The sequence below is a fragment of the Diabrotica virgifera genome, chromosome 5 (assembly GCF_917563875.1).
Source record: "Diabrotica virgifera virgifera chromosome 5, PGI_DIABVI_V3a".
Classification (NCBI taxonomy): Eukaryota; Metazoa; Arthropoda; class Insecta; order Coleoptera; family Chrysomelidae; genus Diabrotica; species Diabrotica virgifera.
Genome location: NC_065447.1, coordinates 74590508 through 74607925, shown reverse-complemented (window position 1 = coordinate 74607925; position 17418 = coordinate 74590508). Strand labels below are relative to the sequence as shown.

General features: G+C 34.1%; 1 protein-coding gene and 1 pseudogene across 1 annotated transcript in view; one reads left to right on the top strand and one right to left on the bottom strand.

Annotated features, from left to right (window-relative positions):
• Positions 1-727: 727 nt before the first annotated feature.
• LOC114342200 (uncharacterized) overlaps positions 728-17418 on the bottom strand; it is a 75651-nt gene continuing 58960 nt past the window's right edge. The window contains exons 6-8 of the mRNA XM_050650144.1: positions 15535-15967; positions 12707-12818; positions 728-12170 (exon numbers count right to left, since the gene is read on the bottom strand). Of these exons, the coding sequence (XP_050506101.1) occupies positions 11910-12170; positions 12707-12818; positions 15535-15967 (806 nt within the window). The 3' untranslated portion in view covers positions 728-11909. The remainder of the gene's footprint in view (positions 12171-12706; positions 12819-15534; positions 15968-17418) is intronic.
• On the top strand, positions 2643-3300 carry LOC114342199 (tubulin beta-3 chain-like; annotated as a pseudogene).

The window sequence follows — 17418 nt, the reverse complement described above, 5'->3', positions numbered from 1 at the left end:
AAATATCTATTCTTTCTTTCATTTACCATTAACCAAGTCACCAAATGGACGAAGAAGTATTGGCAGACCAAGAAAAAGGTGGTGCGATAACCTAAGCAATTTAGGAGGATAATATTGAAGAAGAAACAGGCTTTAAAGCCTACATACAAGAAGGAAGAAGAAGATTTACCATTAACCAATTAAAAAATCAAAATACACTCTAAGCCAAACCCACATCAGCCATGCTAATATTTTGACCAATAAAATAATGATAAACGAAGACGTACAGTAGTGTCCAAACTTTCACATGGAGATGATCATCTAATCATTTTTGTACGTGCAGTCTTTACTGGGAACTATTGACAATCTCGAACGAAACCCAAACAAACTCAATTCCAAAATAAACATCTTAACGACAATCACCCACTTGATACTCAATCCTTCTTTGAAAATACGCCGCCACATAACGTTTCCTATAGTACCACAGCGATAAAGCTTAAAAATATTCATATTCCCATCATAATTCAGATATAAACTTGTGAGAAAATTTACGGTTTTCAAATGCGGACTAATAGACTGACAAAATAAAACTTCCATTATACCGGGGGCGTTCAATAAATACGGTCTTATAAAATAGGATATAACTAAAAAAATAAGGGGTGAAACGATAGTGATTTTGGCACCGCTTCAAAGGATGCATATTATTATTATGTATTTGGATAGATAGGCATGAAAATAAAAAATACAATACATTAAACAAGTTTTATTGCAAATATATTTTCACAGCTGTATAATAAAATCTTAATATTCAGTGAAATCCTTAATTTGGGAAATACATATACAAATTTATCTACTTCTAAAAGCTGCTTTATCAAGCACTGCGACGCTCTGTCGTCTAAAGTACAAATAATATAGGATTTCACTAGAAAGTCTTCATGGACGGAAACGTTTTATACAAGTCAATATTATTTCTATTTAAAACCATAAAATGAGATTCTTTAATTGTACGTTTATTTTTAACAATAAGTAGAGATTTTGTCCTGCCGTTTATTATTTTATAGTATAATAGTCAATTTAGGTAATTTTGGACAATTCTTTGTATAGCTTAAACTAAGATACGAAACAAAATATTGCACGAAATGATAATATACAATGAATATTTTCAATATTATATTCGATATTCTACAAATTTTTTATCCTTTTTTATGTAAGAAAATGGCGAATGTTTTAGACATTTATTTTAGGATATATTTAGCTAAATTAAAAGTAAATTGAACTAAATAAAAACAATACGTGCTAGCTGGGTGGAATTAGAGCAGATTATAAATACTAAAAATAGTCAATAAGGAAAATATTAGATTTTATACTTAAATTAGATTTAAATTTTATGAGGATACGTTCGATTATTTATGGAAGAATAAGAAGGCATTGCTTCAAGTCAAGAGACCTAGATGAAACCCAGATTAGATGTAGGAATGCGATAAGTACACTGAGGCACTTCTTAGCTTAAATGTACTAAAAAAATGCCGCGTCCAACAAAGATATTTACGTGGCATTCATTGATTACGAAAAAGCTTTTGGTAGGATGCATCATGGAACGCTTTTGAAGATATTAAGAACCAAAAGTATTTAGGGTAGAGACCTACGTATCGTAGAAAACTTGTATTGGAACGGCGTACGTTTCACTTTATGTTTTGACTTAATTTGTTTGAAAATGAATCGTGACGCATAGGAAAAGATATAGCTGACGAACAAGTTTGTTAAATAACCTCGTATAATATTATGTTTAATTTGTCAGGTTCTGTTACTCTTCAGTAGTACCAAAATTGACTATAACTCATAAATACAGTACAATAATAAAAATATAACTTAGCTAACAGGAAGTACATTTGTTAATATAAAGTAACAAATTATATTTCTGTAAAAAACAAAATAAGATAAAATATGTTAAAAAGTTGTAAACATATACAAAAACTGTAAAAAATTCTTCCAAACCTTACATTAAATATTAATATTTTTTTGTAGCATTGTATGTACAAAGTCCTAACATTTTTAAATTTGATTTCTATAAATTTTGTGCGATAAATGTAGATTGATAAAAATTATATTAGAGTTATTGTTATTGAACAAAATATACAAATATAACCACTTTTCTTAGTACTAAATTTGTGGTCTTCTAAAATCAATACAATCTTTTCTGTGTTCTCTGTCAATATAATCAACTAAATGCTTATTACGCCGGCTGCTTTTTCTCTGCTGCCAACCTATTCTCCCCCCACAACTGTTCAACATTTACGTAGAAAAAATATTTCAACTTGCACAACAGAAGAAAAAGATATATAAATAAATTGTCTTCCTATTGATAATCTGCCTAACAAATGCTGACGATACGGCTATAATAGCGGACAATATAGAAGAGTTGCAAGATTTAGTAAATATCATTAATGGAGTGCGGAATGGAGTACGGGCTTAACATCAATATAGCGAAAGGTTTCATACTTCCATATTCTACGAAATAACAAATATAACCTCATAAATGTTATCTTGACAGGTAAAATTAAAGATCGAAGAGACCCTGGGCGAAAGCCTACTTGTGTATGTGTAGAATCCCCTAGAATTGGGGGTATCATAAGACTGCCCTTGAGACCTTATACTTGATGTACATGACAGGTATTAAAGTGGACAGGAACGCCACCACCGACACTTTTAAAGATGCCACAGTTGTACTTACATCTCATAAAAGTACAAAAACAGCCAGTGAATTTCTTTAAAATTAGTTAAAACACGTAGACACTTTGCCACCCAATTTTAAACTTGGAATAAATGGGAAGTTGGTGCTTTGTTTTGGTAACTAATTTCTGAGAGCATGGAATCAATCCTACTGGAATATACACAGGAGATAGCGAGTTAAATGAAGCGTCAGTTGCTTCTCCGACAAACGGAGGTAAATACGATCTTAGAGCCATCCTGTTGGATGTGGAACCCGGTACTATGGGGTACGGTCAGTACGGCAACTGTTCAAACTAGTTATCTGTTGTGTTCGGCTAATCCGGAGCTGATAACAATTGGGCTGAAGGTCACTACACAGAGGGTGCCGAACAACTACACGCTGTCCTGGATGTTATACGAAAAGAAGCCGAAAACTGTGACTGTCTTCAACCAACTGACACACTCGCTAGGTGGCGGTACCGGGTCTGGAATAGTACTTTGTTGATTTTGAAGATCAGATAAGAGTATCCTGATAGGATTATGAACACTTATTCCGTTATGCCCAATCCTAATGTATCTGACACTGTTGTGGAACCTTATAATGTTTATTAAAATGATGTATCATAATTTGAAGTGGAAATATCGTGGCTGAGCAACATTAGAGAATGGTGCGAATGTACATCAAATGAACTTTTTAGAACAGACGTCTCTAAAGTTAAAATAGCTATGATGATTGCCGACTTCTGACTTCGAAGAATAAGTAAAATATAAAAAATTTGAACTAATGTATAAAAAAGCTTGAAATGAATTTTCATAATTTAGACAATATAATCTACATTTTTAGAGCTGGAAATTTGTTTACTAGTAAAATATTGTGTATGTACAAAGTACAGTGTGACATTACTCTTTAGAATAAGTTTTGGTATATTACAATGACACTTTAGAATAAAAACACAACATATTATCTTATTTATATATCTATATAATAATGTTAACTATCTGCATATTTTTTTGTAAAAGATTGAGAGAACAAATATGAAAATCAAACAAAAAATTGTAGATGCACATAAAAAACCAAAAAATAAGTTAGAAAATCTAATCAAAAGTAGATTGATAGTTGTTGAAATAAATACAAGTGAGTTGAACCGCGAAGAGAGATTCAAGCCTTACCTATACCGAAACGTTTCTAGGAGAATATCAGGCAGGATTCAGGCATGGACGTTCAACCATTAACCAGATCTTTACACTACGACAGATCCTCGAAAAAGCGCAAGAGATTAACATAGATATGTACCATATTTTTGTCGATTTTACAGCAGCATATGACAATGTCTTAAGACCAAGTCTTTACAACGCTATGAATGAATTAGGAATTCCAAAAAAACTCAAATATGTACGATAAAAGTGACAATAGCGAAAATGCTATCAGCAATAAAACGTAGACCCCATTTGACTCGTCAACCCCATTTGAAATACATAGGGGGTTAAGGCAGGGAGATGCGCTGGCGTTCAGCTTTTTAATGAAGTCTTAGAAAAAGTAGTACGAGACGCTAATTTAGATAGCAGGGGAACAATATTTAATAGATCAGTTACGCAGACGACGTGGACATTAACAAGAACCAGGGCGAGAACTGCGGAAATCCTAACCGAGCTAGTAGCAGCAGCAGAACGAATGGGGTTACATAAGTCAAAATAAAACCAAATTCATGGCGACTAACACAAACACAAGAACTGGAAATGTTGAAGCAGATCTTATCATCAATGACCAAAACTTCGAAGCGGTAAAAGAGTTCATATATCTAGGGACATCGGTTAACCTCAATAATAACACATTAGGGGAAATAAAACGGCGAATAATAATTGCAATCAGGTGTTATCATGGTCTATCAAAGTACTTAGCTAAAGGTACTACGCGAGATATTCGGAGCGGTCTGTGAGAACAGAATATGGTGGCGTAGATATAACTTTGAACAGCAGAATATCTACAAGCATACGTTTGGTGGAAAAGATATTACCACTATAATTAAGTGAAACTGCCTGCAGTGGACAGGACATGTAGCCTGGGCCCATGAATCGAACATAATAAAAAAAGATTTTAACAGCGCAACCCGTGGGAATGAGAAGACGGGGTAGACCAAAGCTGAGGTGGATGGACGGGGTAACCACAAGATGCCGAGAAGATTGGAGTCGGCAATTGGAAAATGCAAGCAAGGGACAGAACAAAATGGCGTAGAAAGCTTGAGAAGGTCGAGGCCCTCTAGGCGTAGCACCAAGATGATGACGATGAGTTGAACCGCGAAGATCAAATGAGTGTTCAAGAAGAAAGAAATGATGCAGGGAGCTGATCAATTTATCGACAAATCCCGTTTTGGAACATGGTTACCAAAAAATGAACAAATAGATTTCTTCTAAATAAAAGTATTCCATCTACAATAGAAATGTTCCCGGGTAACTCAATACTTACTATTACATGCATCCAAAAATTCTTAGAAGAGTGGCGTACTGTAAGAATAAATTATTAATACAATAAAAACACAACAGAGCAACAGAAACTAAACAAATTTTCAGACAAAATTCAACAAAAAATATTTTTAACATAGGAAAAGATATTATGTTGATATGTCGATGGCAATAAAAACAAAAACTAAACATACTTCCAGCAAAAATTTATAGAAATCAAAAATTATAAATATCTATATATAGTACGTTAAGCATACGTTTCATCCCTAATTACAATGTCAGAACAAAATTTACACATATGGATGCCATTTTAAAATGTAAATTGCTTAATTTTATTTTGTTATTCTTTTTCTCCTACTTAATTCACTGCATATCATCAACGACAATAATATGTCGTCATAAAACTACCAATTTGTTGTAAACATCACAAGGAAAAATTCCTGTAACTGGCTGTATACCATAAACCACAAAAAATAAAAACTTTATCTTGTAAAAGGTATATTTGAAACCCCCAAAAAGGGTTATATCACAACAGAACGTGTTCGGAATCAATATTACATGATTACATCATCAGTGTTATCACATATTTATATGTTTTAAGCCACCAAAATATATGGGTAAAAACCCTTAAGTTGTTTTAAAATTGAGGCGCTCAGAGCAACAGTGGCCTAAACCACAAATTGAGCATTTTTAGATTAATATAACAATAAAAGCAGCAACATTAAATCTTCTGACTAACAAGGGTCTACACAACCTACCTCTATATTTGGCTAAATGGCGCTACATAATTTGTAGCGTCATCCCATAAGCATAATGGAAATACGAATGCAAAGATTGCATTTATCTCAAAACTTCGTTTTTGGTGTTAGGTCACTGTTGCCCTGAGCGCCTCAATTGTGAAGGTTACATTATGTTATAAAATTTAACGGATGTTAAAAATATTCCCAGATTAATCCCTGGCATCACATGACACCAACCATATTGGTTGGAAAATTTAAAGGTAGGATCTCACTTGGCAGAGTTTAGATGACAACTCAGTTATCCATCCCGTTCAGTTGTCATCTAGTTTAGTTTAGATGTTTAGGTGACAACTGGACTGGATGGACAACTGAGTTGTCATCTAAACTCTGCCATGTGAGGTCCTACCTTTAAATTTTCCAACCAATATGGTTGATGTCATGAGATGCCAGGGGTTAACCTGGAAATATTTTTAACATCCTTTAAATTTTATAACATAATGTAACCTTCACAATTTTAAAACAACTTAAGGGTTTTTACCCATATATTTTGATGGCTTAAAACATGTAAACCTGTGATAACACTGATGATGGAATATTGATTCCGAAAACGTTCTGTTGTGATATATCCCTTCTTAGAGATTTTAAATATACCTTTTATAATATAAGGTTTTTATTTTTTTATAATTTGTTATAAGTTTTCTTGCCAAACATTCAGCATATTAGTGAAAAATGGATTTATAAAAGTTATTCTGATTTTAGTATTGAAAGCAACGATAGTTTACATTAACATAATATTATGTCTTATGTAAACTATGTAGTATTACAATGTTGCGATAAGTAAATGAATATTTAGAATATATCATTCGTAAATTTCCTTACACACTTGACTATTTTGAAGATTCGGTAACACTGTATGGTAGTTATGACACCATGAAATTGTACGATTGAATATTGTTTTGTTCAGTGAAAATTATAGGAAAAATTGTACTAATTTTATTATCGAGTAATTGACTCTGGTCACAATTAAAAGACGCTTCTTTAAGAAACGTCAACAACAAAAACAACAGAAATTATAAAAGTAAAATATGGACGGTACAATTAAAATTGTATATTAAAAAATAATTTGTTTCTACAAGGCACTAAATTTGTGTAAAGGCCCGGTTAGTTTGATTAACCTCTTTCGGTGTGGTCATCAAAGTGTTCGATTTTCATAATGCTGAAAGCAAATAATATTAACCACTGTTTAACCAATTTTCTACTTATTTCAACATAAAAAATTGTAACAATTAGTTTACAAAAATACATGTATAAGTTCAACCACAGATAAATCTCCAATTTTATCACAACATACGACTATGGAAATTAGATTATTATGGAATGGAAAACGAAGTATATGTACGAAATATGTACATATGTGAGAGTGAGAGTATGAATATACTTTCAGAGGGTGTGGACTGTAGTTAGGGGATTGCTAGTTTACTGGTTCAAGTGGGAGTATAAAGGTTTTATACAGACAATATTCATATGTATCATAAAGTCTTACCAAGTTGTGAAATCTTGTCCTGAACACTGAAGCCGGTCACATACGAGATGGCTGTTTCCGTACGACGTGCCTCGCGTTTTGACTGTTGCGAAATCGTGTACGGCGTCATCCCCGAATTACTGTTCGTGCACGTATTGCTATTGTTCGAAACGAAACAGCCCAAAAGAAAGGCTGGACCGTCAACAAGAGATGAGCAGTACCGACTTTATACGTCGAACGATCGTGGCGAAGAGATTGCACCCTCACGTGAGTGGTACTTGTTGACCGTCGAACGGCTGATGAGAGAGAGAGAGAGAGAGGTTCAGCCTTTGGCGGGTGTACGAGAAGAGAGGAAATTCTCAATCCCAAATAGTCCAAATATTGTCTGTCTGTAAGGGTGAGGAGAGAGGGTAAAAAATAGAAGGGTGAAATGGTACTATTGAACAGGGCTCGCTTGAGATTTATTTAAAGTTAAGGGTTTTATTAAGAGATTAAATACAGTAAAAATATGATAATATTTTTGACATGTGAAAATTGAACAGTATAGAAAGGAGAAAGTACTTCTTTACTGGTAAAGTAAAGAAGTAGAAATAAATATCAAACATGACACAGAAGTCCACTTCAATTAATAATAAATACTAATAAAGCTACGCCTGCACTTGACTTAACCGGCCGGCAATGGAACGTACGACGACGATCGGCAATTCAATATTCTCTGTCTACGTCACTTTAAGGCCGGTCACAGACGAGCGACTGTGGCCGGCCACGCTGTGGATCCACAAAAGTAGTTTCCGATGATTGACCGTGGGTTCTTGTGAGGAGTGGCCGGTCCATCACAGACGAGGACTGTGGCCAGCTACAGTCGCTCACATAAGAACCCACGATCAATCATCGGAAACTACTTCTGTGGATCCACAGAGTAGCCGGCCACAGTCGCTCGTCTGTGGCAGGCCTAAGTGGTTCTTATACATTTAAATAAGAATCTTTTTTTCAGTTTTTCTCTCAAATTTTCAGACTGCGCCAGGTATCCCAATGTTTCGTTCTCCGATTAAATATGCGGCGCATATAATCCATACTCTGGATGCTATGTCCTAGAACGTGCTCCTTTCCGGATCGAATCTAATAGTACTAGGGATATCTTCCCTACTCGGTTTAGAACTTTTCCACCTCAGTCAAAAAAGAAAGGGTTTAAAATTTGTAGTTTATTATTTACCATTAACAATAAAAAAGAGGATTAGGTTCCTTATTTTGGTTTTAGGTTCATCATTTTATTTTTACTACTGTTCGACGAACATGTGTGAAATTTAATATAGATATAGATTAATCAACACAATCCTATATTTACAGCTGTTCAAAGTTGATATATCATAATATTTTTTACACTGTAAAAAATTGTAATGTAGATATAATTTTTTTTATTTCTGTTAAGCATCTTTATTTGTTAGAACCAAAACAAATTCATACACAATTGTCTTAAGTGTATAAGAACTTTTCGCTTCAATTATAACAGTACAACGATGAACTCCTGTTGGAGAATATAAACGTACTTGTAAAACTCTTGAAGAAGATGCAAGTAAAGGTTGTCCACAAGTTACGTCAACAATAGCAAGCATAGCAAAAATGCAGGATACGGTTTGAAGAAAAAAAAAAAGAATGTGTGTGTACTTTGTACGCACGTAAGAAGTTATACTTCTATTATATGATTTCTTAAAAATAAATATACTTTAAACAGTTTGTTTTAATTTTTTAAACCGCTTTAAAAAAAAAGTATAGAATTGTTCCGGATTCTAACTCAAGACCTCTCGATCTCTGGCCGAATGCTATACCTAATACGCTACGAGGACTGTGTCTATATCGGTTCGGACGTACCTAATGACAATTCACGGTAACAAACAGGCAAGGTGAATAACTTGAAAGATAGCAACTAAACGCCATAATGTGTGCGCATGCGCGCAATATTACGAAATTTTATTCTCAATCGCGCCTAAAGAAGTATAACTTAAAAAAAAAACAGACCGACAAAATTTGAACAATATTCGGACCCAGAGATCAGAATATACTTTTCAGATGATTTTTTGTGAGCTGAATCCGAATCTGAGCTTCCAACTGACAAATTGGCTCTGGATTCTGAAATACCCTAACCACTAACGCAAAAGTGCAAAAATAGCTGTTTTTGGCCGTTTTGAGGATATAGCATTGTAATATAATTTTTCTTCAAGAAATTGTTATAACCACCTTAAAATTTAAGTGTCAATTTAAATGTGTATGTATTTATGTGATGTACTTGAATTTACTCAAGTATCTTCTTTGCAGAGTATGCAGGTAAGATCTTAGAATATAAAATAAACCGGAAGGAGTCTGTCATATATCAACAACACCTTAAATTTCTAGCGGAATCGGCCATTTTGAACGTCTGTGGTTGACTCATAAGTTTTTGTCAACGAGCTAGAAGGTGTTTGTGTATTGGATCAGCTGTGTGCATAGGCGTACCATCTGGTAAAGCTCCTGTATATGCAATAAATTAACTGAAGTTATTAGTATAATAAAATGTTATTTAACTGACTTTTCAACGAAATATTATATTAATACGTATTTTCTCTTGATCTATAGATGTTTGTTTAACATCAAAGATGTAATAAAATCGTTAAGAATTTCTTTTCTTCCCTCTTTCAAAGGTACGTCACTGAAGATAGAAAGCAAATCTGACAGCTGATCGCCATTTGCAACCTCCTTCCTGGCTCGAAGTCATTTCGCATTGTACTTCTTCCTGGTTTATTTTATATTCTAAGGGCCAGACGATCACAGTCCAATTCTGACGTTACTGCTGCCAATGTCGGTAAGCAGTAGACCTGCATTACCGGCCAACGCGTAGGGTTCAGAACATTACTTAGTTATGTCATAGTCATGGTTTTTAGGGTTATGACGGTTAGGGTGAGTGGTTAGTTTGTTTAGCTCGACTGTGGTCTGGGACCTAATTATTCTTAAGCATAATTTTCGTAGTTCTTTATCAAAAAACCTATTGATTGTATCAAAGAAATTTCAGGTAAAAGAAATTTCAACAGAATGAAAAAAATTGATATTTGAGCAAACTCAACCGCATTTGGAAGAGAAAAACTTATATTTTAAGGTTTTATGCATATTATTTTAGGATAGAAAAAAATTAAAGGGGTCAACATAACACCAAAAATGTTCAAAAACCGATATTTTCGCACTTTTAGGTTAGGATATCTCAGAAACCAGAACAAATTAGGCAATTTGGAGCTGATATTCGTATTCAGTGCACCAAAGTATTCTCTGTTTTCTGGGTCTCAGGCTTGTCGGCCAATCGATTAACCGGAAGAGATTTTGTAGAACACTAAGTATCACATTAAAGACAGTATGGGTAATACTTTTGCTGAAGTTTTGTAGCACTGTAACTTCTGGTTGTTCTCACACAAGGAAGAGCTAATGATAGCGCGGTAGAGGATTTCAGTCTTCCGAATTCTCACTTCAGAGTTTTTGAAATTATCAATGATATATGGAAATATATTTATTAAAAGAGAATTTTTATGTAAAACTAACAATTCCAGATCAACAGTTAAAAAAAAATCTTGTACTTAACTTGTTTTGTCTTACATGTTTCTACAGGGATTGATTTCTGCTGGTCGAGTTGATCTTACAAAAACTATTTCGTATAAATCAAACACATGCATGTCTTAAATAATGAGTATAAATAATTTACTTAACGTTGAAGAACATGCAACATTCAACGACACTTACAACTGATTTTTATACTAGTGTTACATTCGCAGTTCTTAGTAGTTGATTACACAGCAAGTTAATTGTTAAATTAGGTATAAGATAATATTTTTATTATGTTAAAATATAACAACAAACCACATTGTGCTTCATCGCTGCAGGTCTAGGAGAGTCGTACAATAGGTATGTTCCTTGGCTCTCTAGTGTAGCACTTTCGAGTGTAGTTGAGTGTGGCTACACTGGCTAGTGTCAAACGAAAATCTTGGCTGTGTCAGTAAGCAAAGGAACGTTCTAGTGTAGTCAACCTTTGAGTTACAGTTGTAACAAGTCAGGTTAGAAACAACAAAATATAAAATGACATTAAAATTTGTAGTTACTGTTTTAAAAGTACTAAAAGCTTTTTAAAGTTTTTCAATATAAATTGAATTAAAAAGAAAAAGATATTTTTTGTAAACACATACATCTGACAGCTAAACAGTTGTCAAACTAGGTTGGATGATACTGCGCAAGACGAGTGTAGATATGCACGCTCTCAGAAGCTGGTGTAGATTTCACTTTTCAGTGGAACAGAGCAAAGGAATGACTTAGTGTGGCACTTCTACACTTTTTTAGAACTAGTGCTTCAGCAGAAAACAAGGGAACATACCTTTTACTGACGGTTTAGATCAGACTAACTCAACAATGAATGCACTATGTCTTGTTTCACTTTCAGCATGCTGATACGAACACCAATTTGATGAGCCACAAATAATTTCTATTAATTAAACTCTATACAAACCCAAGGAAATCAATAACAACACTACAACAGTCGTTATGCTTACTTCTATACTACCGGCACCCGCCAGTCTGCATTTGAACATGTTAAAGCGAGTTTCGTTATCGTCCACTAGGTTTGTAAACTCTGCTTCTACTAGTTGTCCATCGTAATAGGTTATGGGGTCTTCGAATGGGTATTCATAGCCTTGTTTACATTCGCATTTGTAGCCTCCTGTTTCAAATCCTCTTCCTAAGATTGGTACACACTAAAATTTGGAAAAGTGGTTATTTAAATTTGATAAATAAATTAGTTTAATTTAAGAAGTTTTCGTTTAACCATCAATAAATGCACATATATTTGCCCATAGTTATGATTTTCATGTGAAACCAAAAAGTTTATGCTAACATATGGCGCTCAACATGGGGCCACTAAAATTTCGGCCACACGTTGGGGTGCCAAATTTTAGCAATGTACTTAGTTAATGCTTAGGGATTTTAGAGTTTTACAAGAAAATAATAACGGTGGACAAATAATAGATGTGTCTTTATTGGAGGTTAAACAACAACTTCTCAAACTAAACTAATTGATACTGTCTGTATACATTAAATAATATAAGCACACTTCACTTTCTGCAAGGTGACGATTAGATCATCGTACACTCAATAGGCGTCACAGTTGTAGGGGGTACAGTTTTGATACATACTTTTAACAATGACCCTAATTAAAAGAATATACAGATTGGTACTAACAATATTGTAAAATACACGTTTTGGATAGTGGCGTTTATAAAAATTTACTTACGTAAGATGTTTTCTGATGGCATTTTTCTGTGCTTTCAAAAGCATTCGCTGATGTATCTGGGCATTGATTAATATCCAGTTTCAATAAATCCATAGTAACACCAACTGCACCCCTAAAATAAACGTAATCAGTGAAACTTTATCTTGGGTGACTTTAACGCCAAGTTAGGTAGATGAAAAATTGCTGGATTGATTGGAGACTTCTGACTTAGAGTAAGGAACGGAAGGGGAGAGAGAATGACCGAATTCTGCCAACAACACAACATGGTAGTGATAAATACCGTGACCAGACACCTCGTAACGCGACAGTTCGTAACCGGACAGTTGGTAACGGACAATTCGTAACAGCGACAGTTCGTAACGGAGACACTTGGTAACGGCGACAGTTCGTAACTATACAAATTCGTAACGGACAATTCGTAACGTCCAAATTGAATTATTATGTTTATTTTTGTTAACGTGGAAACTAACTGTTATTACAGTTATAATTGAAATTATGTTTATCAATTTAACGAATCAGTACGGATAAACATGTTTAACAGATTTTATATTTCGTGTTTCAGAATATTCAGAATATACCTAGACAAAGGAACAATGAAGTACTTAATTCCTGAAATCTTTAATCCGTCTTTAGATATTCCAAACTTTTTAAATAAACACTCTGTAAAGGAAAGATTATAATTACCTGTTGCTGTTATTAAAATAAACCTTGTGATTGGTAATAGCTTTTGGGGCATTCAATCAACGGTTATAGTTGATAAGAGGGATGGCTTGTAATACTTTAATACTTGGTTTAACTACTTTTATTATATTCTGAAACACGAAATATGAAATGCCTTAAAAATGTTTATCCTGATACTGATTCGTTAAATTGATAAACATAATTTCATTTATAACTGTAACAACAGTTAGTTTCCACGTTAACAACAATATTCAATTTGGAGGTTACGAATTGTCCGTTACGAATTTGTATAGTTACGAACTGTCGCCGTTACGAACTGTCGCTGTTACGAATTGTCCGTTACCAACTGTCCGGTTACGAACTGTCGCGTTACGAGATGTCATGGAACCGATAAATACATGGTTTAAATTACATCCTCGCAGATTACATACTTGGACTCCACCCCAACACAATGAAAACGGAGTAATCCTAACCAAATAGATTATAATATATTGGTCAACAAAAGATATCACAACGTTATCATAAGTGCAAAAACATATCCTGGAACTGACATCAATTCCGATCATAATCCTGTTCCTGTTGTTATAAAAGTGCGCACAAGATGGAAACTAATAACGAAACAAAAACCTCAAGACAAACTAGACATTCAATTATTGAAAAACGACACCATACAGCAGACGTACACAAAGAATTAAACAAAAATTTAGGAAATATTGACCACCATAGAATTAGCGAGTCCAATGACATAAACGTCCTGTGGAAAACTAAAGAACAAATGAACAATGTAATAGAAAAACATTAAAAGTATCAGCCAGAAATAACAAACAGGAATGGATAACAGAAGAAATTTTACAATTAATGAATAAACGATGAAAATCTAAAGGAAAAGATGGAGAATACAAAAGATTAAAAATAGAATAATTCGAAAAAAATAACCGAATCAAAAGAAAAATGGCTGGAAACAAAATGCGTCGAAATAGAAGAACTGCAACAAAGACACGATTTTTTGAATTTACTTAAAAAGGTAAAAGAGTTTACATCGACAACCAAGAGAACAACCTTTCACACCATGATGAACACGGATGGCAAAACTGGTAGAATAAACGGAAGATAAACTGAAAGAATGGGAAAACTATATCAAAATTAATTTAAATACAAATAAAAGCCCAGGTCCAGATGGAATATACCCAGAAACGTTAAAATTGATCAGCGAAGAAATATCGAAATATTTGTCCTTTTATTCAATCGCATTTATGATACAGGAAAAATACCTCAATACTGGCTATAGTCAATATTCATCCCACTACCAAAAAAGTCAAACCCACAACACTGCTACGAGTTCCGTCTGATAAGCCTTGTGAGTCATGCAGTAAATTCCTATTAAAAGTCGTACATAATCGAATCTATAGAAACTATCATCGGAGACGATCAGTTTTGATTCAGAGCCGGCATGGGAACGAGAGAAACCATCTTCAGTTTACTAGTTCTCGCCCAAAAATGCTACGACCAACAGAAAGATATATTTATATGTTTTATAGACTTAGAAAAAGCATTTGATCGAGTAAGACAGGACCTACTATTAGAACGTCTGCAACAAGTCCGTTTAGATGGAAAAGACAGCAAAATTACTAAAAAACTTGTACTGGAACAAAAACGCCAGAGTTAGGATCGAATGTTCCACATCCGCAGAAGTAGAAATTAGGAGGGGAGTTAGACAAGGATGTGTTCTGTCACCCCTGCTGTTTAATCTTTACTCCGAGTTTCTTTTTAAAGATGCACTGGAGGATTCCAAAGATGGAGTCAAGGTGAACGGCGTAAATAATATTAACAGCATCAGATACGCCGATGATACGGTGTTGATTGCGGATTCCGACTTGGGTCTACAATGACTCATCGACAAGACCAACTCGACCTGCGAGCAATTTGGTATGAAAATAAATATTAAAAAACCAAAGTGATATCAATCCGAAAAAACCTCCGAAGAATCAATTGAACTTATACATATCAGAAATATAGTTGCTTTTATGATAACAACGAATGGTATAACCAGATATTCTTTCACTGAAGTATATGGACCAGAATTAAAATAGTAACAATTCAGTCAGTGAAAAACTGACATGTTCACATTATGTAGGAGCAATACTTACTTGAATTCAAGTTTGGCTTTAAGACTGTCCCAACCAAAGAATGGCGCAACATACTTAATTTTCCACATAGGAACCTTTCCGTAACAATCATAGTACGGTTGCGTCCAATGTCCATGTTCTAATCTTGCACCTCTATAATAGGTCGGAAAGTGTTCGAATTTCATCGTGGTTTCTCCGGTCTCGTTGAGTCGTATCCTAATTTTCAGCCAGAACTTTTCTAAACTATCGAAATTAGAAGCCCATCGATATTTTAAGTCTTTAAACCATATATTGTTCAGGTAAACTTCGGATGGTTTGTCCAATCTGGCTAAATCTTCTACATTGTATTTTCTCGTGTTTAGAATTTTCTTGTAAGCATAAGGAGCAAAGAGCGTTCGATTTGGAAATTTGTTTCTTTCCCAATATGTACCAGCTGACCAAATGCGACTATTTCCTAAAAAATTAACGAATGTAACTTTATTATCCGATAAGTAAAAAATCTGCATATAACGCATAAAACTCAAATAGTAAAGAATCATGAATCATCGAGAAGATATTTTTTTATACAGCTTGGAAAGTTTTTTGGAAGGAAGAGAAACATGTATTTTTGCACTGCATAAAACATTTAATTCCTAGCAGAGTACTTATTACTCTGGGCTAATTACCAAAATTCATGGAAAAGTTATTTACCAGCAATTTTATTGATGGAATCGAATTATAAGATCCTATATATTAATAATATAGGTATGCAAAGTCCGCAGATAGTGTGCTACTTTTTTTATAAACAAAATGGCTCCGACAAATCGTATTTTTTTCAATTATTGCTCTATAACTCCGAAGATTTTAACTTTACAAAAACACCCAAATAAAAATTCACTGCAATTAAATTCTGCATAGAGATATGTTTTTCCCGGTTTGCTCCGACGAAAATTTTCTTCGGAAAATGCGGGTTTTCCCAACAAAATCTTTAATTTTCAAATAAAGTTTTAGGTAATTATTAATCAATAATTAAATAACTTAGTGACATCAAAGCTTTCTTGGTATAGGAAAACAGGATGGATAACCCCAATACACAAAAAGGGTAACAAGGAAGACTGCAAGAACTATCGCTGTATTACTGTAACCAGCACCTTTAGCAGATTATATGGGAAAACTTTAAAAGCTCAAATAGAAAATGAATATGCACCTATAGAGATCGAACAACAAGCAGGATTCCGAGCAGGAAGATCCTGTATCGACCACATCTTCACGCTCAACCAACTCAATGAAAAAAAAGTAGCCAGAGACAGAGAAATACATCTACTATTCGTTGATCTAACTAAGGCATATGATACCGTACCACTTTGTAAATTATGGCAAGTCCTGGAAAAATCCCCTATTAATATAACTTTAATAAAAGCAGTGCAACAATTCTATAACAATATCCAAGCAAACATAAAAATCAACAGCAGATTATCCGATAGCTTCATGGTGAATAAGGGACTACGACAGGGATGCAGCTTATCGCCAACACTGTTTAAAATCTATATAAATGAGGTCTTGCATAAGTGGCGCAAATCGTGTTCTGGAATGGGGATACAGCTAAACGACGACTCAACATTATACACACTGCATTTTGCTGACGATCAGGTGGTGATTGCCCAGGATAAAGATGATCTAATATTTATGACAAACCGGCTGTTTCGAGAATACAAAAAATGGGGCCTATACGTTAATATGAAGAAAACCAAATATATGTGTATAGGAGGACAGAAAAGTGAATTACATCTAGAGGATGATATGGTTATCGAGCCAAGCTCTGATTATGTATACCTTGGAACGAGAATCCAACAAAGTGGAAGGACAGAATTCGAAATAGAGGAAAGAATTATGAAAGGAAAGAAGGTAATAGGAGCTTTGAACTCG